Raw genomic sequence first — 22,433 nt, forward strand, 5'->3', positions numbered from 1 at the left:
TGGATGAATAACACTATTAAGCTTGAGCTGCAAAAAAAGAAACAATTGTGGAGGAATTTTAAGGAGAAGGGTGACCATCAGGCGCAGGAACAGTATAAAGCTCAGGCCAGGATGGTAACAAGGGTGGTAAGAAAAGCAAAAGCAGATTACGAAAGGAAATTGGCCACGCAGGCTAAAGAGAATCCCAAACAGTTTTTTCAATATGTTGCAAGTAAAAGGAAAAATGCTCATGGTAGAATGATCTTAAAAAATGCTGAGGGTAGGGAGGTAACTGAATCAGTTGATTGTGGAATTACTGAGCGAGCACTTTGCAAGAGTATATCACCCAGGTGGTGACTTTGCAGGAATGGAAGAACCAACAGCTTATACTGGAATTGTGATGAATGAAGTAGAGGTAACTAGTCTATTACAGAACCTCAATGTCAATACATCTGTGGGATTGGATGGTATACCAGCTCGTGTCGTACGTGAAGCGGCCAAAGAATTGTCAGTGCCCTTGACCATTTTGTTTAATTTGAGCCTGAGGACTGGGTCAGTCCCAAGGGGGTGGAAAGAGGGGAAAATAGTTCCACTGCACAAAGGTGGTTCCAAGGCTGCTGTTGAAAATTACCGGCCAATCAGCATAACAGGAATCATTATCAAGGTCTTAGAGAAAATAGTCAAGAGGAAAATACAAGATTGGATAGAAGAAAATGGGATACTGTATTGGGGACAGCATGGTTTTGTGAAGAGTAGGTCATGCCTCAGTAACTTGCTCACATATTATAACACAGTGACGGCTGAACTGGATAAGGGTAATGGGTTTACGGTGATTCTACTGGACCTTGCCAAGGCCTTTGACAGGATACCACATGGAATTCTAATCAGTAAATTGGGGCATATGGGGATGGACATAGGGTTGGTGAGATGGATAGGAGGGTGGTTGACGGAGAGATATCAGAGAGTGGTTTACTCAGGAGTAGAGTCCACAAGACGGCCTGTGACTAGTGGTGTGCCACAAGGATCTGTTCTTGGACCACTGCTGTTTAATTTGTTCATAAATGATATAGGAAAGGATCTGAGAGGAACAGTTCATTTGTTTGCGGATGATGCGAAGTTGGGTAGGGCAATAGTGAATGCAGATGACGTCAAATTTTTGCAGGATGATTTGGATAGATTGGAGGTCTGGGCTAAGGAGAATGGATGTCAGTTTAATGTGGCAAAATGTAAGGTTATGCATTTTGGGGTGAAAAGATTGGAGGCAGTTTACAGCATTGGTGGAACCGTGCTCCAGGAAATTGATGAGGCACGAGATTTAGGAGTGTTGGTAGATAAGGAATTGAAATTTAGGGGACACATTGCAAAAGTGGCCAAATCAGCTCATCAAATCACTTGGTTGCTGAAGAATACGTTGACAAGCAGAGACAAGCAGGTTATTGTTCCTCTGTATCGAGCCTTGATAAGACCCCATCTAGACTACTGTGCTCAGATTTGGTCACCTAGGTTTCTTCTTGATGGGGAGAGGTGGAGAGGATCCAGAGGCGAGTGACCAAGATGATAGCAGGTCTGTGGAATGAACCGTATGAGAACAGGTTGAGGATTTGTGGGTTGCAAAAATTGGTTGATAGGCGGAGGAGGGGAGATATGATTGAGACATTCAAATTACTGAAGGGTTTCTATAAAATTAATTCAGAAGATATTTTTGAGAACAGGGCTGGTTGTGGGAGGACTAGGGGACATCCATGGAAACTGGGCAAAAGTGTGGTTAGTAAAGGTGTTAGAGCTGGGTTCTTTACTTTTAGAGTAGTGAATGAGTGGAATGCGCTCCCTGAGTCTGTGGTGGATGCTGTGACAGTGAATGAGTTTAAGGCGAGGTATGATAGGTACTGTGTGAATGTCAAATAGTTGTGATGAATATGATTTGGGGCCTCCCTCGATGAGTCTAATGACTCCCTGGAGTTGCCCGTAATAATAGTAATAATAGTAATAATATACAAGTTCTTTCATCCATCAAATTCACTCCATGCATCCATAAACTGTACACCTTTCCTTCTGTACAATCTTTTCATTGAGTCATTACACCATGGCCTTTCTCAATTTAATCCTGTTGTACCAAGGTAGCAGCAGACTGACAATCTTTCTTGCTGTTTCTGACATTGTTCTAATTTGCTGCTATTAGCAACTATTTCATATTTTATCTCTTTGTATATTTCTCACCTTTCAAATAATAATTTTTGCTGCGTGAAACATTCGATTCTCTTACTTCTCTCCTCTGCAAACTAACAGCTTCACTAATCTCGATGATCTTCACACCTGAAAAACATGCTTTAATAACTTTCTCATTAATACATAAACTAAACTGAAATGCATAAAAATTTTAATTTAAATGAATTATAACTAAATACTAGTATACTGGATTGGACATAGGGGCAGTTCTATTACCATGTAAGCTTTGCTGGATTTTTTTTTTTTTTTTAATTGTCTATACTAGGATTTACCTAAAAGAATTCAGAAAATTATAGCATTAAAAATGTAATTTTGTTAAAGGTAGAAAGAAGAGTGTATGCTGATTTACTTGGTAGTAAATCAGCATGCACTCTGAATAGATATATAGAAATATGAAAGAAAGCAGAGCGACATAAATGTAGCTAAACAAATCATGGGAATGCTTTGGTAAGGAGACAGAAGATAAATAGCTAATTCTGAAAAAGGCATGTGACATGATATCGAAAAGAAAAGGTTCGAGACACTATGATTAAATGGTGTAAATAAAGAAATTAGCCAACCACTAAACTAGCAGTATAAAAGATAGCTTCAAACTAATTTTAACTTAAGGTTCTGAGAGTCAGATTAGAAATAAAACAGCTGATAAAAGATTAAGAGACCAAAGACATGAGAACTTTGAGGGGAAATGAAAAGATGGTATAAAATGGCTAAATCATAAATGAAAATGATATTAGGAAGGATGTTAAGAATATTTTGCTATATTTTTTGAGTGTATCATTTGTGTATTAGTACAATATGCCAAATAAAATTCCCTGTTATGCCTCATATATCAACTAGAATCTGTCTGCAAAATGAGAAGATCGAGGAGAATAAAAAAATTCTATAGAATAATAAGCAGAGAGAGAGAGAGAAATAATGCATTCTACTAGGAAAGAAAAACAAACCTTTTGCATTAAAAGCATTCACTGAAAATCACATAACCTAGGAAATGATAATTGTAAATTAAAAATTACATTCTTGGAATTACCAAACATAAACAAACATTATATTTCGCAGACACTTCTTGAATAACTGAAACGTGGTTTGACTCTACAAAAATCTGTTAAACATCGTGAATATTAAAAACTTATAACAGACTTCTAACAGCTTAGAACAAGCGTATAACAGCCCGGGGCAAAGCTGACTACTATCGGGTGTGTCCCCAGGTGGCGGATCAGGGAACAGCCTTCAGATATGGAGGTTAGCTGTGATATAAGCAGAGCAATCTGGCAAATAAGCAGCCATGGACCAACAGCGGCTGAGCTATCAGGGCGTGGGGGAGCAGAAGTGGCAACTCTGTCTCACTTAAAAACCTCACAAAGCCCAATGACAACTCGGTGACATGGCGAGTAGTGCCGCCATTAAATAAGCAAATGCTGGGGCCACTGCCCCTGACAGTGGGAAACAGCATTGTCAGTACTGACACAAGGTTGAAGCCAAATGATGACAGAAAAGAAAAGCTTGTGATCAGAGATTTGCAGATGGCAATATGATTATGTTGTGTATGTCTGTAATACTGCAGAGCAGAAAGCAAATGGAGAAACTACTGCTCTACCTTATCTCCAGAACAACCACCATGGCGAGCAAACTCTTACAATTGGTCCCAAGTTCCCGGCGTCCCTTAAATGGGACAGGGGTGCGAAGAATCTCTGGCCTCAAAATGGTGTCCACTTTTAAAAATTGCAACTTGGAATGTCAGAATTCTATATGAAGCTGGCAAATTAAGAAATGCCACAAGAGAAATGAAGAAGCTGGGCATCCAGATTTTGGGAATTTGCGAGACAAGATGGGCAGTATCTGGAAAGTATCAACAAGATAATATGACAACGTATTACTCTGGGAATGACGAGAACAAACATCGACATGGTGTAGCCGTAATAGTAGATGAAGAAATCAATAAATCAGTAATAAATTGGATCCCATTTTCTGAAAGGATAATGCTGTTACAACTTAAGGGAAACCTTGATAATATAAATATCATCCAAGTTTATAGACCCACAGCTGACAAAAGTGAAGAAGATGTTGAAGAGTTTTATGAACACCTAAAAGAGATTAAAAAGCTAACAAAGAAACATGATATAAACATAGTGATGGGTGATGACTTCAATGAAAACTTGGGAAGAGGGGGGGGTGATGGAGAAATTGTTGGAAAACATGGCTTAGGCACCAGAAATGATAGAGGAGATCGCCTTGTCCAGTTCTGTCAGGAAGAAGATCTAAAAATAGCAAATACCTGATTTAAACTTCCACCCAGAAGACTGTACACTTGGAAATCGTCTCAAAATAACCGACATAACATTGTCAGAAATCAAATTGATTACATACTGATAAAAGATTCCACAGCAGTATAAAGATAAATAAAAATAAAGCAGTATAAATATCATCCAAGTTTATGCACCCACAGCTGACAAAAGTGAAGAAGATGTTGAAGAGTTTTATGAACACCTAAAAGAGATTAAAAAGCTAACAAAGAAACATGATATAAACATAGTGATGGGTGATGACTTCAATGAAAACTTGGGAAGAGGGGGGGGGGGTGATGGAGAAATTGTTGGAAAACATGGCTTAGGCACCAGAAATGATAGAGGAGATCGCCTTGTCCAGTTCTGTCAGGAAGAAGATCTAAAAATAGCAAATACCTGATTTAAACTTCCACCCAGAAGACTGTACACTTGGAAATCGTCTCAAAATAACCGACATAACATTGTCAGAAATCAAATTGATTACATACTGATAAAAGATTCCACAGCAGTATAAAGATAAATAAAAATAAAGCAGTATAAATATCATCCAAGTTTATGCACCCACAGCTGACAAAAGTGAAGAAGATGTTGAAGAGTTTTATGAACACCTAAAAGAGATTAAAAACCTAACAAAGAAACATGATATAAACATAGTGATGGGTGACTTCAATGCAAAAGTGGGAAGAGGGGGGTGATGGAGAAATTGTTGGAAAACATGGCTTAGGCACCAGAAATGATAGAGGAGATCGCCTTGTCCAGTTCTGTCAGGAAGAAGATCTAAAAATAGCAAATACCTGATTTAAACTTCCACCCAGAAGACTGTACACTTGGAAATCATCTCATAACATTGTCAGAAATCAAATTGATTACATAGTGATAAAAGATTCCACAGCAGTATAAAGAGTGCAAAGACTTATCCTGGAGCAGATATCTCATCAGACCACAATCCCACAGTTGCAGAAATACATCTTAGATTAAAATCAGCTAAAAAATCACAAAAGAAAAAGAAAATTGATGTAGAAAATCAATTAAATGAAAATTGATTAATCTGTTGTAATCGCTTAACCTGCGATTACAACAGATTCATAAAAGAAAATAAAAGAGTGGAATCTCTTTGGAATACTTAAAGAATGCCATCATAACAAGTATTGAAGAAGTAGGTTATGTGAATAATGTAAAACAACAGGAATGGATGACAAATGAGATTCTTTCTCTTATTGATACAAGAGAAATGTACAAAAACAAAGACCTAGTAAGATATACAGAAACACTCGTTAGAAAAAAATAAAAGAAGCCAAGGAAAATTGGATGAAGAATTTATGTACTGAGATTGAACTGCTTCAGAAGAAACATGATAATTTCAATCTGTATAAGAAAATCAACGAAATTTCCGGAAAACTCAGAAAAAAGCAAACAGTGTCTCTTAGAGATGAAAGTGGAAAAATAGTTCTAGAAGAAGAAAATAAAGCACAGATTTGGATAAAATATGTAACAGAACTTTTCAGTGATACTGGACAGAAGCCTATAAATATAAAAGATAACATTCAAGGACCAGCAATTATGAAATGTGAAATAGAAAACGCTATAAGATTAAGTAAAACAGGAGAAGCCAGTGGACCAGATGGTGTGCAAACAGAATTTTTAAAATTAATAGAACCAGATAACATCAAGCTTCTTGAAAAAGTATTTAATAAAATATATGAAAGTGATGAATTTCCATCAGATTGGCTCAAATCTTCATTTATCACTATCTCAAAAAAACTCAAAGCGAATTCCTTCTGACTTATTAGTCTAATGAGCCAAATATTAAAAATATTTCTGAAAGTAATTCAGAATCGTATTTATAGAAAAAGAGAAGAAACACTAATTGAAATACAATTCGACTTTTGTAATGGTTTTGGCACTAGAGAGGCCCTTTTCTGTGCCCAAAAATTGATACAAAAATGCACAGAAAAACAGAAATCTGTCTTTACGTGTTTCATAGATTTTGAAAAAGCATTCGACAAAGTCAGACATACTAACTCAATAGAAGTTCTTCAAAAATAGGGATAGACGAACAAGACATATGACTAATAAGAAATCTGTATTGGAATCAGTCAGCTACCATTCAATTAGACAACATTACCACCAGTGATATTAACATCAAAAGAGTAGTGAGACAGGGATGCATGCTCTCACCACTCTTGTTCAACATATACGCAGAGGTAATCTTTAAAAAGGCATTGGAAGAATGTTCAGAGGGAATCGCAATAAATGGAAAGATTGTTAACAACCTACGATATGCAGATAACACCATGCTGATTACAGATAACATATCATCAAATTCCTGACATGTACCCTCAAGGGGTGTACAGGATATGATAGTACTACATGAAAAATTTACATCATTACTAACTTCCTATCTACAATTTTCCTTCAAATCTGTTACTTGTGAAGACTCCAATAGTATCATTATCAGATCTTATATTTCTATCGACTAAGGCACATTGTACCGTATCAATCCACCTATATCTTGGTCTTCCTCTGGGTCGTTTTCCTGCCAGCCTGGCAGAGAACACTCGTTTTGCTAATCTTTCCTCGCCCATTCTGTTTAAGTGACCATACCACCTGAGAATAGCTCAGCTAATGCATTCCTGGATGCCGACCATGTCAAGTTCTTTCCAAAAATCCTCGTTTTTAATATGATATTGCCATTGATGCCATCTATTCATGCCTCTAATCTTTCTCAGGACTCTCATATCTGCGGTCTCTAGTCTTTGGTCAGGTGTTTTACTTCTGACCCAGCTCTCAGATCCATAAGTTAAAACTGGTTTGAACACTGTCTTGTATACAGCTAATTTAGTGTTTGCGACTAATTTCTCTGTTATTCCATATGAATTTAATCAACTGACTTCCTACCATACCAGCTTTGTTGATTCTGTTGTCTATTTCCATATTTAATTTACCATCTTCACTAAAAATCGTGCCTAAGTAACTGAAATGTTTTACTTGTACCACAGGTTCTCCATTCACAACACAGTTGACATTTTCAATGATTCTGCCTATTTTCATTGTCTTTGTCTTTTTATTGCTGACCTTCATACCATATCTATTACAACAGTTATTCAATTTAGTCAGAGAATCTTGCAGACTTGTGGATTTATTTAGAGGTATAACATCATCCGCATAAAGCAAAGAGCTATCATTAACATCTTCAATTTTGATATCATGTTTAATGCCACTTTCCTTCATAATGTGATCCATATAGATAATGAATAACAGAAGGGATAATGTACATCCTTGTCTCACACCAGATTTAACATTAAACCATCTTTCTGTACTTCCTTCATTCTAACTGCTGACTTACAACTCAAATAAAGACTAAGTATTGCTTGATGTAATGCCCCATTGACACCTTATAACTGTAGCGTATTGAATAGCTTCTCTCTTGGCACCTTGTCATATGCCTTTTCCAAATCGACAAAACTTAAATACAGATCGTTGTTATATTCCCATGATTTCTCCACTATTTATCGTAAAGTGACGATCTGATTCTGACAGCCTCTATTTGACTTGAATCCAGCTTGTTTTTCACCAAGCTTTTCTTCCACAATTCTTCTCGACCGTTTCTCAAGTATACTTGCATATATCTTACCAGGAACATTCAGTAGGGATATACCTCTGTAATTTTCACAATCAGCTTTATTTCCCTTTTTATATATGGGTACAATGAGAGCTCTACTCCAATCATCGGGAATTCGTCCCTCTGTCCAGGCATTCTGAACTATGCAGTGCAGCCACTGTAAGACTTTTATACCACCATACTTCAGCATTTCTGGTCGAATATCATCTACTCCTGCTGCCTTTCCACATTTCAAGCCTTTGATGGCTTTTTCTACTTCAAGTATGGATATGTATTTATTCCTGACTGCATGCCTGGTCAGTGTTTTTTATCACTGTTCTGTCAGCACTGCTTGTTTCATTCAGCAAATTTTCAAAGCAATTACTCCATACTTCAAGAATATCTTTTTCTCCCATTTTCATTTCACCTTTATCATCTCTAACTCCTTTTACAACACTCTTTCCTCCATTCCTAAGCTTTTCAACAACCTCCAGAATATTTTGCCACCTTCTTGATATTTATTTTCTATGTTCTTGCCAAAGTCCTCCCATGACTTTTGTTTAGCTAGTTTTACACAGTGTTTAGTACATTTGTCTCTGTATTCTCTAAGAGCACAAGCTGACTTATTTGCCAGGAACTTTTGATATGCTTTCTTCCTTTCCTTCACTGCCTCTTTAACTTCCTGTGTCCACCATGGAGGTCTAATTTGTCTATGCAGACAACTTCACCACATGCCTCTCTAGCTGAATCAATCAGGGTTTTCTTCAAGGCTTGCCACTGAATCTCCAAGGTTTGATTCCTGTTCTCAAACTCTTTCATTTTTTCTTCAATAATCTTTGTGTATTTTAGTCTACATTTCACATCTGAGAGCTGCTCAACTTTTATTCGCCTTAAAACTTTCTTACATGTCATTCTTTTCAATATGAAATTCAATTTTATCCTGCTCAAGACTAAATAGTGATCACTTCCAATTTCAAATCCTCTGTACACTCTGGTGTCCTGCACCAGGGAGAAAACATCACTATCAACAATAACATAGTCAATGAGACTTTTCTTATTCCTTGCCTCTTCTCTCCATGTGAATTTGTGCACATTTTTATGTTGGAACATGGTGTTAGTAATAACCAGTCCATGTCCTGAGCAGAAATCCAACAGGTATTTGCCATTATTATTAGCTCTGCTCTTTTCTCCAAATTTTCCCAAAACATTTTTGTATGTCTGACAATAACTTCCTACTCTGCTATTTAGATCTCCAACAAGGACAAACAATTACTTTTTCACTGTGTCAGTTACTTTCTCTAAGGTTCAAAAAATTCCTCCACTTCTACCCCTTTGTAGAACCTTCTGTGGAACCATAGGCACAAATAAGTCTCATTGTCCAGTTCCCCATTCTGGTATTTGCCCAAATCACTCTACTTGACACTGACTGCCATTCAAGAAGATGAGCCTCATATTTTGTGTTGAATGCTATGGCTACTCCTTCTTTTCTTTGATTGTCATTGCCTGAATATAACATTTTATATTTATTGCTCAGAAAGATCTCACCAGTTTTTGCCTTTTTTTGTTTCAGTCACCCCTATTATGTCAATCTGGTACTTATCTAATTCCTCTGCTAGCTCCATTTCTTTGCCATTCAGGCTTTTTATGTTGATAGTACCAATCTTTAACTCTGGTGATGTTGAGTTTTGGGTGTGTTTTCCGATTTGTTCCAGTAGCTGACTTTTTGCTGTTCACCCTGGTTCCCTGGCGAAAACAACGGTGGCCTTGTTTAACCGGGCGACGACCCAGCCACCATGAAAGTTTGTCATGTTGTACCATCATTTTCTATGTTGGTTGAATTAAGCCAATAAGAATACAATTTGGTCGGCTAAATCGCAAATTACCAGCCCATCCTCGTTCATTCAGTATCCAGGTAGATACCCAACAGGGTGCACCACGAGAAGGGGAGGATTGGACATTAGGTCAGAAGCCCTGGTTGGTTCTCTGCATTCCTTTAAAGGCTATGTGGAGGTCTCCTCTCAGTTATACAGCTCTGACCCTTAAGCACCCCTAACATTATGGACCTCCAAAAACTCATTGGCAGAGTATACATAGAAAGCCATAGAATGGGAATAAATATAAACATCAACAAGACAAAATACATGGTCATCAGCAAACATCCAACCACATCAATGAAACTGACACTCAATGGGAAAAATATCAATCAAGTGTCAAGAGATAAATATCTTGGTTGCTGGCTTAATGAAAGGTGAGATCCTGAAATAGATATAAAGACAAGGATTGAAGTTGCACGGCAATCCTTCATGAAAATGAGAACATTATTCTGCGATAAAGACCTGAACATGGCAGTCAGATGCCGAATGCTGAAATGCTACGTGTGGTCCGTGTGGTCTATTCTGCTCTATGGAGTTGAAACATGGACATTGAAGGCAACAACCATGAAGAAAATTGAAGCCTTTGAGATGTGGCTATACAGAAGAATGCTAAAGATATCATGGACAGAAAAAATTACCAATGAAGATGTTTTAAAATCCATTGGCAAAGCTAAAGATCTTGTACAAATAATCAAGAAACGAAAACATCATATCTTGGCCACATCATGAGAAACAGCAAATACCAAATTCTACAAACTAGTTTGGTAGGAAGAATTGATGGCAAAGGAACTAGAGAAAGAAAATGAATATCATGGTTTGACAACTTCAAGACGTGGATAGGAAAGAGCAGTGCACAACTGCTCCGATTAATGCAAGAACGCAGTTTGTTCGCCAAGATGGTCATTGACCTTCGATAGAAGATAGTACCATAAGAAGATAACAGACTATTTTTGTAACGAATATATAAGTGGTATTCTCACTAAGAGCTTGCTTAAAAGAAATTTTCTGATGTATGCTTAAGAGCTAATAGCAAATTCTGTTCTTTGATATCACTAATAAAAATATGTTATAAATTTAGTATCAATATTTCAAAAAGAAAATTATACATTATTTTAAGAACTTTGCAAATGTGACTTAAGAACATAAAGGTTAATTTCTTATTAAAGAAAAAATATTAAAACCTTGCTTTTATATTTCCCTCAACCCTAAGAAATTTGCTTACATTCCCAACCCCTTCTTCAAACAAGGAGTTTGCAACTCGTTGTTTGAGAAGTGCCATAACATTAAAATAAATACTGTACCACTAACTTGTGGATGGAGATATATGCAGTAGTGCTCACACAACCATAAGATAAGGCCTCAAATATGATAGAAGCATCTATCCGAGACATACCAGAACCTCCATATTCTTCTGAAATGTATATGGCTCCAAATCCAAGTTGAGCTGCTTTTTTCATGATCTCAACTGGAAATATCTCCTTAATATATACATATTAAAAAATAAATAAATAAATAAAAGCAATATTACAGATAATGCATTCTGAATCTCTGATTACCAGTAATACAAGATCCGATCAATAAGATATCAAGAATAAGAAGAATGAAACTATAAAAATCAAAATGTTCTTTCAGATTCTGCTAATCTCCTTCAAAACTGGTTCCATTTCTATGTGCAGTTTATTCCCGTAACCAATGGAAGCACTTTTCAAAAATGATATCACTCTTGCTAGATGTTCCCTTATCACATTTTGTTTAATAGTATCAAATGTTTTACCATTTAAGGCTCTCAAACACATGAGTATAATGCATTGAACATATAGTTCAAAACTTGTAGAACTATTCTTTATTTGCTGAATGATTCTTAATCAGTTGAACACCTGGTATATTTGTTTAACATGACAATAAAAACATTTACCAGTGACAGTTACTTGGCTGTACTGTCCTATCTGTAAATTCATGTTCTGTTACCATTTACGAAACTTCTGAAGTTTACATGCAGTGATGCAAATCAGACGATACACGGTGACTTTCAATTTACTCTTGTTCATAAGTCGCAAAATGAAAGAGTTTTGGATGACTCATCCCAAAACTCTTTGGTTAACATGGCTGGTTACACGTGGCATAGAATTTCTATTACTTCCACTATTTCACAGATGGTTATTCGTTTGTTATTTCCCCACTCAGCATCAGTGATTAGTGATTCTTCATTTTAGACAGGTCTGCATATTTGAAGAGCATCCAGAATATCTCCCTTCAATTAATGTCATCATTCTTTAAATTACAGTAACAGTTAAAAACTCTCATAAGGTTTACAGTATCATCAAATAATACTGACATTTGATTATGTGCTTCATGTTTTTAATTGCTATGATATCAGTTTTTCATTAAAACATAATGCATCTATGCACATGTGCAATTCTGTAAATCTCAGGTATCACAAGGTGCGATGCACAGTAAACCAGTTTCCAATTCTGACAACAACAAAAAAAAAAAAAAAAAAACTGAGGCAAAGCAAGGCAACATACAAAACAATCTTTACACAAGCAGCAGCTTTTCCACAGTCACACTGATACATGAACTATATATATAGGAAGAGTAAAAGAAACGCAGAGAAACAGTCATCTTAATACTTTTATGATCAGACCTTATAGATATGATTAAATAGAATAGTAAGCTAAGTATTTAAATAAATATAATATAATACTTAAATTTGAAGCTCTTGTATGAATTCTTTAAGAATATACCATTTCTTAGCAGAAACAAAACTGTTCTCTCTCTCTCTCTCTCTGTGTGTGTGTGTGTGTGTGTGTGTGTGTGTGTGTGTGTGTGTGTGTGTGTGTGTGTGTGTGTGTGTGTGTGTGTGTGTGTGTGTGTGTGTGTGTGTGTGTGTGTGTGTGTTCATTACATATACAGATAAATTTAATAAAATAAATTTAATTAACCAAGCTTTGTATAAGTGTTACATAATGAGGGAATGCTGCAGAGGTATATTTCAAAAACGGTCTCTCTGTGATTTAAATCAACATCTCCATAATAGTTTTTTTTCCTCCTCCTAAATACCATTATCCAAATAAATGGCATGGTCTCAAGATGTTGCAAATGCTAGAACGATCAAGTAATGCAGAAAAAAAAGGAAGTATTCTGGTGAGCAGATAAGGACAGAAATTAGCTAAGAAAAGAATAATTCGATTTCCTCCCTCCAAAAAAAAACTACACTCTTCTCCCAAAACTTAGATCACAGAAAATCTATTGCCATCTATCTGGAGTAGCTTGGAAAAGCAGAATGAGTTCTTTAAATATAGCATTCGATCTCCTTCAAACCTTACAACCCTTATATGTTCAACAAAAAACCTGCAACACAATGGAAAATGGGTGCTATATCAGATCTGGAAGTCAGCTGGATGGTTTTCCATTTCTTCACATCTCTCAAGATTTGAATGGTACCTCGAATATCTAGTTCTCTACATCCTTGACTATCTAGTTCTCTACATCCTTCCTCTTCCTTGTAATTTTCCTGTGATGATCACACTGGTCAGTCATTCTCTAGGTGTAGGTCCAAAGAATTTTGTTTTCTTGCTCTCATTCAGTAAGCTTCTTTTTTTTCTTTTCTTTTTTTTTTTCTTGGTATGTGCTTTCAAGTACTTCTTTGATGTAGCTTTTTCTATCCAGCTCATTCATCTTAGTAACCACATCTCCAGAGGCTCCAGTCTTAACCATTGCTTTTGCAACAGTTCATGTTTTTGGGTTTATAATTATGCACCTTAAAATAATACATAATCATTCATCAGCCACATTCTTGTGTATTTATGCTGACTTTTTTTTTTATTAGTATTTGTTTCATGCTAAGAAAAGCCTTTTTTTTTTTTGAAAGGCAAATAACATGAGCAGCGTGGATTTTGAGAATAATATGATGCTCTGAGTGCAACATATATGCATGGAGAGACGATGAGAATACATATGTGAATAAATAAGAGAAGCAAGTATTAGCAGACAGGAAATGTCACTCACTCATAGATTACAAGACTTCTTTGAATGTGATTGTAGCAGACGAGAAAAAAACGAGAGGCATAAATTTCGGTATATGGAAGGAAGTGACTGATGATGAGAAAAAAGTGCACAACTGATGGGAAGGTAGCATGCAAGGAGTGTGTGATGACAGTATCATACCAAGCATGAATGTCACACACAAAGCTCATCCAACTGTGCCTTAAACTGATTCAATGTGTCTACATTCACATCACACTCGGGCAATGTATTCTATTCACCAACCACTCTCCATGTAAGAACCTTCTCCTTGCTCACGCCCTCCTTATACAGTTTCCAGGGATGAGGATGAAACACCCTTATAAATTGATTGAATACCTCAACAATGTCTTCTGCAGCAGTTACCATTCTACCACATTCATCCATTAACATCGTCTTACCATAATCAATCTTCCTTCTACTTGCCACACGTCTAAAAAACTCTGGGGTTTTTCTTTGTCTGATTTCTAATATCTGCTCATACTGCACTTCTGTTGTCAGTACTAAATGAGTCCTAACCTAGCTTGCTCTTTATACTCTTCATGTAATTTATACTCTTCACTGTTTATCGTCATTAATCATCTTGTACTGCCTCCAAAGTGCCTTCTTCCAGATTTCATGCTTAATCCCTTCATTCATCCATTTTACACCTACTTTATTCAGCCTTCTGACCATCAAAACACATTCACACCTTGATGCTGTTATGTATTTCTTTGTCAGTTTCCAAGCAGCATTTATTTCATTATTCAACTTCATTCCGTGCTATAGCTCCAAGCTGTCTCTTAAGCTTGTCAGTCATAATCACTGGCCTTGTACTACTTCCAAATATATCCCTTCCTCACAGAAGTCTGCATATGGCTAGCCACAACACAGGTGATCACTTCATGTTCACTTCACCAACTGGAGGGAAGTGCAAAATCCCACTCATAATTACAAATCCTCTAGTGAAATGATAAATTTAGTTTAATCCTTTATCCAAGTGTGTGCAAACAAAGTTTGCGCCTGAAAGTATCTTGAGGACTGGGGTAAAGTGGTACAACACCGGGCAACTCCTTGCAAAGGCAGAGCAAGCTACCAACACCCCTATCTCAGTATCTCCCATAATGCAAAACACACATCTCCTTGCGGATATGTATAATGTTATGCATTAAGGGAAGGGCCACTATCCAGACTAGTTTCGACCTTTATTGAGGTCTCTTCAGTGGGAGCCAGGCCCAAGTGGAGATACCAGGCAGAAGCATTAGCAAGGTCATCTCTTCCTATACGAGCTGCCAAACGGTGTGCCACCTTTTTATTAAATTACTCTGGATTTAGAGAAAGATGTTAAAAGTTTATTTTTCACTTGATCAGACCATAATAAATTTAGTTTAATCCTTTATCCAAGCGTGTGCAAACAAAGTTTGCACCTGAAAGTGTCTTCAGGACTGGGGTAAAGTGCACACACTTGGATAAAGGATTAAACTAAATTTATTATAGTCTGACCAAGTGAAAAATAAACTTTTAATATCTAATGAAATATCAGATCTAAAACTCTCAATCCTCAAGTGTCTTCCTTTACATGCTGCTGGAGATAACTGTCTCTCAAGAAATTCATTTTTGTTATTCCCGAAAGCTATCTCTTCATTCCAATCTATGATGCATAATTAAAATCACCCATAATAATCACCCTTCCTTTGTTCACTAACCCAAATTGTTTATACATATCTTCATAACTACCCTCCACATTCCCTGGCCGAAAGCAAGATTCAACTAAATATGTCTTCCTGTCAACCTCCACCTCACACCACACTGACTCAAAACCATTGCCACTATTTCCATCTTTCATGTCTACCTTATGTGGATATAATTCCCCTGCTATCATCAGCAGCACTCCACCTCCTTTCTTGTCCTTTCTATTCTCTTGAAAAACACTATACCCTTCCATTTCTACTCCCATTAGAATATCACCTTCATTCAACGTTTCCCTTATTCCAATGATTTTGGGGTGAATGAACTTAATCACTGAAACCATTTCATCTCCCCTTATTTCTGATACTTCTGGCATTTGTAAACAAACTCAGCAGTTCATTTTTAAGTCTATAACCAATCCTATCCCAGCCACATGTTGGTTGTGATTTCACCACCACACCTGCCTGATCACCTTTATCACGACTTACTATATATATCTGCTCAGTCTCAACTTCCCTACCCACATTGCAATATACTCCATCTTCATTCACACATACACTGCCACTTTCAATATCCACTCTCCCTATGCCAATTATCTCTATCCACCCAAGCTCCCCCCATTTCCCTGTTCCTCTTGCAATCCCATTCTCTCACACTACTACTGTATCCATTGTCAAGCACTTCCGTCTCTTCAATACCACTCTCCTGATCTTTCGCTTCACATCTTCTAATCTCTTGTTTGCATCACACACTGCACTTCCATCTAGCAACTGTTTCTCCAGTTCACTCACTCCAAAGCCATTCAAATGCAATCCACCACATCTATATAATTCCATTATTCCCTCAAACACATGCCATGCATCCACAAACTACACTCCCCTCTCCTCACACAGCTCTGCTAGCATACCATTTCATGATTCTGGCTTTCTATTTTAACTCATACTTCATACTTTTTGTCATACCTCAGCAACACACTGACAACCTTTCCCACTATACTGTTATCTTTCACTCTCCTCAATAACCTCCTGATATTTGCCCTTACATTTTCCTTATGTTCACTTAAATCATTTGTCCACACAACCACCACTAATTCTCTTGCTCATTGTCTCATGTCAAAAGCATGAATTATCTTTTTCATTCTCCCTCTGGATAGCTGACCTTATGGATTCTCTCATTAACCAATTACCTTTATCACAACTTACCATATATGCTTACCATATATATGGTTATACCATAGACATGCTTGGATAGACATACCATACCATAGATGTTTGTCAATGGCATGGCCTCTACTGACATAGCCTTTATCAGGGCTCTTCTGTGGATGCCTTGTCCTAGGAGATGAGCTGGTCTAGCTTGCAGTCTGTGGAGGTCGATGCTTGGCCTAGTGGTGAGTTTTATTCTGCCACTGGGTGGACTGAGACTTCTGCAAATTTTGTCTGGCAGAACCATTATTGAGATTAATGGATTATAATGAGTTATAAGATCATTTGGGTTACTCATTGAGGCTGGAGTGATCTGAAGGATCGCCAGTCTGGGTAGCAGCCCTTCCCTTGTTGAATAACATTATACACATCTCAAAAGATATGTACTTTGCATTATGGGATACTAAGGCCAGAGGCATAGCTGGGGGGGGGGGGATCCACCCCAGGCAGCACTTTCAACCTTTCTGAACTTTTCATTAATTCTAAAATACAGTCTTGAGAACTCATTTCCAAATATTGTAATACTACTGTGAATTTTCCTCACAATTGCTGTAAGTGTTGATAGTTGTGAGAGGGTAGCAGCCCTTCCCTTGTTGAATAACATTATACACATCTCAAAAGATATGTACTTTGCATTATGGGATACTAAGGCCAGAGGCATAGCTAAGGGGGGGGGGGGACACCCCAGGCAGCACTTTTAACCTTTCTGAACTTTTCATTAATTCTAAAATACAGTCTTGAGAACTCATTTCCAAATATTGTAATACTACTGTGAATTTTCCTCACAATTGCTGTACGTGTTGATAGTTGTGAGAGGAGTTTTCCTAAATAAAATTGATTGAGAATTACCTACATTACTATGAAACAGACTTTGCCAATGTCATCGACGATTTTGTTAACAGAAAAGCAAGATAAATAACATTTTAGAATGTTGAAATTAAAGTTTTACTTAAAAAATAAACATAGTGTTTCAATTTATTTCCCTATACGTCATTTTGACTTTTTGTAGTATTTCTGGTATGTATTAAGAGGGGCGGCAAACTCAGGGACCACCCCGGGCGACAAAAGCTCTAGCTACACCACTGACTAAGGCATTTAATGTGGTCATTATCCACCATATACAAGTAGTCAGGTCGTGAAGATACTTCACATGCAAACTTTGTTTGCTTACTTACACTTGGATAAACGATTACACAAGATCTTCACATTATCACAATCTTTAATTGGCATCTTTAATTTGATGAAATATTTCAATAGATGTTACTGACCTCCTGGTAATGTAGAGGATAAGTGAGAAGGAAAAGTATAGGTATATTAGTCTAGCAAATAAGAAAAGGATTATCACAATGGGTAATTTAATTATAATAATATAAAATGGAATGAAGTGACTGAAATAAACTCAGCTCATAACCATTGCATCTGCAGGAAAAGAAAATGAATTTCCTGAGTTTTTGAGAAACAACTATCTTATGAAGTATGTAACAGAGGGCAGGTAAGTATCAAGGATATTTGATTCGTAATATAAATTAAAGGTGCCAAGAAATTATATTTTTGGTTTCATCCTTTATCCAAGTCTAAGCAAACAAAGTCTGTGCATGAAGTAACTTCACGACTGGGCTACTTGTATATAGAGACTGATGACTTCACATCAATTGTCTTAGTATCCCATAATATAATGCACATATCCTTATGGACATGTATAATGCTATGCATTATGGGAAGGGCCACTACCCAGACCAGTTTCAACCTTTACTGAGGTCTCATCAATGGGAGCCAGTCATGAAGTTACTTCACATGAAAACTTTGTTGGCTTACATTTGGATAAAGGATGAAACCAAGAATATAATTTCTTGGCATTTATAGAACAACCAAGCGAAAATAACTTTCAGCATCTATCTCTAATCCAGAGTATTTTAGTAATCAGGTGTGATACTTACTTTTTAACTACTTGTAGATGGAAATATAACTTCTGCATTACTTTAATAAATTTAGTTTAATCCTTTATCCAAGTGTGAGCAAACAAAGTTTGCACCTGAAAATATCTTCAGGCAAGGTGGTGCATTACTTCAATCTTGGTATCACTTTGGGGTCTGGCTCCCACTGATGAGACCTCAATAAAGGTTGAAACTGGTCTGGATAGTGGCCCTTTCCATAATGCATAGGATTATAAGAATATAAGATATAAGATTCTTATAAGATTAGAAGAATGTCCATAAGAATATGTGCATTGCACTAAGGTAATTGATGTGAAGTCATCAGCCTCTAGCTCAGTTATGAAGTTACTTCACATGTAAACTTTGTTTGCTTACTTGAAAAAAGGATGAAACCAAGAATATAATTTCTTGGCATCTTTAATTTATAGTATAACCAAGTGAAAAAACTTTCATCAAGTACTGGATTTGATTATGTCAACAGAGGATGTTGTTATCAATGGGGGTTGTTGAATCTCCCTCCATTTGGTAAGAGCACTTATGAAATCATCATCTGGAGAGTAGCCAGTCATATGATGGCTTTTATGAGAAAGGAATATAGCATTACATCCTATCATGAAGACATATCATGGGAGGTAAAGTGAAGTATGATTGAAAAAAATAAAATGAAGTAAAATTGTGTAAAACAGATGAATATGGCAGTGAGGAACAGATTTTTTATTTTTTTTTTCGTGGAAAGTGGTGGATGAGCAGAAGGCATTTCGCAGATGTCCTGGGAATGAGTTTAAGGTTCAATATAACAAATCCATTGCTGATGAGTGTGGCCTCATACAGCGAGTCTAGTGACTCCATAGAGGTTTGTTATAATATTATCCAGAGTATTATTGGAAAGATTTGTGAATTTTGTTGATTTATTAAGTATTTTCTTAGATTTAATTGTGTATTTTTAGTATATTATTTTAGTACAATAATTTAATGTAATTATTGTACTACTATAGAATTTTATAATATAATTGCAGAAATATTATTAGTTTTTACTACTCTTAAAAATGGCACCGAAAACTCATCGTAACAGGGTATTGTCTAAAGTTCAAGTTGTTGCTACTGAGAAGAGCGTTTGACCTCATGAACAAAAGTACTGCTACAATGATGATGATAATTTATCTGAGGATAAGTTGACATTAGAAATATCTTAATTAAAAGAAATTATTAGAAAATCTATCAGGAAATTGTAAAACGTGGAAAAACATTTGACTAAACTTAGACAGGATAAGAAAAAGGATCAGAATAAGTATAGGCACGAAAGTACTGAACTTCATAGTCAAAATATTAATAACAACATGGTAAGGCAGCTAAAATCTAAGAAAAAAGAGGTCATATGGTATGGTAACTCAATTTTAAAATTTGCCTTTGTCAAGGGAGTCACCACTTCTAGTTTACCGAGAGCAAAATAATATGACAAACGTAATCGAAAACCAAAAAAGAAAAGCAAAAGCGATGGTAGTACTGGTAGATACAAATAATTTAAGTAGTGACAAATACAGCATGACAAAAGACATGAAAGGTCTGTGGCATGAGGGGTGCTTAAGGGTCAAAGCTGTATAACTGAGAGGAGACCTCCACATAGCCTTTAAAGGAATGCAGAGAACCGACTAGGGCTTCTGACCTAATGTCCAATCCTCACCTTCTCGTGGTGCACGCTTTTGGGCATCTACCTGGATACTGAATGAATGAGAATGGACTGGCAATTTAGAAATTAGCCAACCAAATTGTATTCTTATTGGCTTAATTAAACCAACATAGAAAATGATGGTACAACACGACAAAATTTCATTCCGGCTGGGGCGTCATCCGGTTAAACAAGGCCACCGTTGTTTTCGCAAGGGAACCAGGGCGAACAGTGAAAACTCAGCTACTGGAAAAATCTGAAAGCACACCCTAACTCAACATCACCAGAGTTAAAGATCAGTACTATCAACATAAGAAGCCTGAATTGTAACGAAATGGAGCTAGCTGAAGAATTAGATAAGTACCAGATCGACATAATGACTGAAACAAAACAGACAAAAACTGGTGAGATCATTCTGAGCAATTAATACAAAATGTTATATTCAGGAAATGACAATCAAGGAAAAGAAGGAGTAGCCATAGTATTCAACACAAAATATGAGGCTAATCTTCTTGAATGGCAGGCAGTGTCAAGTAGAGTGATTTGGGCAAATATCAGAATGGAGAATTGGACAATGAGACTTATTTGTGCCTATGGTCCCACAGAAGGTTCTACTAAGGTAGAAGTGGAGGAATTTTTTGAGGCTTTAGCAACTGACACAATGAAAAAGGAAAAGTTGCTCCTTCTTGCGGATCTAAATAGCAGAGTAGGAAATGATTGTCAGACATACAAAAATATTTTGGGAAAATTTGGAGAAAAGAGCAAAGCTAATAATAATGGCAAATACCTGTTGGATTTCTGCTCAGGAAATGGACTGGTTATTACTAACACCATGTTCCAACATAAAAATGTGCACAAATTCATATGGAGAGAAGAGACAAGGAATAAGAAAAGTCTCACTGACTATGTTATTGTCGATAGTGATATTTTCTCCCTGGTGCAGGGCACCAGAGTGTACAGAGGATTTGAAATTGGAAGCGATCACTATTTAGTCTTGAGCAGGATGAAATTGAATTTCATATTAAAAATAAGAACATGTAAGAAAGTTTTAAAGCGAATAAAAGTTGAGCAGCTCTCGGATGGGAACTGTAGACTAAAATACACAAAGATTATTGAAGAAAAATTGAAAGAGTTTGAGAACAGGAATCAAACCTTGGAGATTCAGTGGCAAGCCTTGAAGAAAACCCTGATTGAGTCAGCCAGAGAGGCATGTGGTGAGGTTGTCTGCATGGATAGAAAAATTAGAACTCCATGGTGGACACAGGAAGTTAAAGAGGCAGTGAAGGAAAAGAAGAAAGCATATCAAAAGTTCCTGGCAAATAAGTCAGCTTGTGCTCTTAGAGAATACAGAGACAAATGTAAGAAAGCTAAACACTGTGTAAAACTAGCTAAAAAAAAGTCATGGGAGGACTTTGGCAAGAACATAGAAAATAAATATCAAGAAGGTGGTAAGATATTCTGGAGGTTGTTGAAGAAGCTTAGGAAATGAGGAAAGAGTGTTGTAAAAGGAGTTAGAGATGATAAAGGTGAAATGAAAACGGAAGAAAAAGATATCCTTGAAGCATGGAGTAATTGCTTTGAAAATTTGCTAAATGAAACAAACAGTGCTGATAGCACAGTAGTAAAAACACTGACCATGCATGCAGTCAGGAATACATATCCATATTTGAAATAGAAAAAGCCATCAAAGGCTTGAAATATGGAAAGGCAGCAGGAGTAGATGATATTCCACCAGAAATGCTGAAGTATGGTGGTATAAAAGTCTTACAGTGACTGTACATAGTTCAGAATGCCTGGACAGAGGGACGAATTCTCAATGATTGGAGTAGAGCTCTAGTAGTACCCATATATAAAAAGGGAAATAAAACTAAATGTGAGAATTACAGAGGTATTTCCCTCTGTAATTCTCACATACTGAGTGTTCCTGGCAAGAGCTATGCAAGTATACTTGAGAAACGTTTGAGAAGAATTGTGG

The 22,433-nt window shown here is 36.6% G+C and overlaps 1 protein-coding gene across 1 annotated transcript in view; it reads right to left on the reverse strand.

Moving 5' to 3' along the window:
• LOC150097827 (isobutyryl-CoA dehydrogenase, mitochondrial-like) overlaps positions 1 to 22,433 on the reverse strand; it is a 289,762-nt gene that overhangs the window by 230,906 nt on the left and 36,423 nt on the right. The window contains exon 3 of the mRNA XM_090406597.1: positions 11,271 to 11,440. Coding sequence (XP_090262723.1) covers positions 11,271 to 11,440 — 170 coding nt within the window. The remainder of the gene's footprint in view (positions 1 to 11,270; positions 11,441 to 22,433) is intronic.

This window comes from Typopeltis vanoorti, chromosome 16 (genome assembly GCF_054136105.1).
Source record: "Typopeltis vanoorti isolate ZY-2024b chromosome 16, IOZ_Tvanoo_1.0, whole genome shotgun sequence".
In the NCBI taxonomy this organism is placed as follows: Eukaryota; Metazoa; Arthropoda; class Arachnida; order Uropygi; family Thelyphonidae; genus Typopeltis; species Typopeltis vanoorti.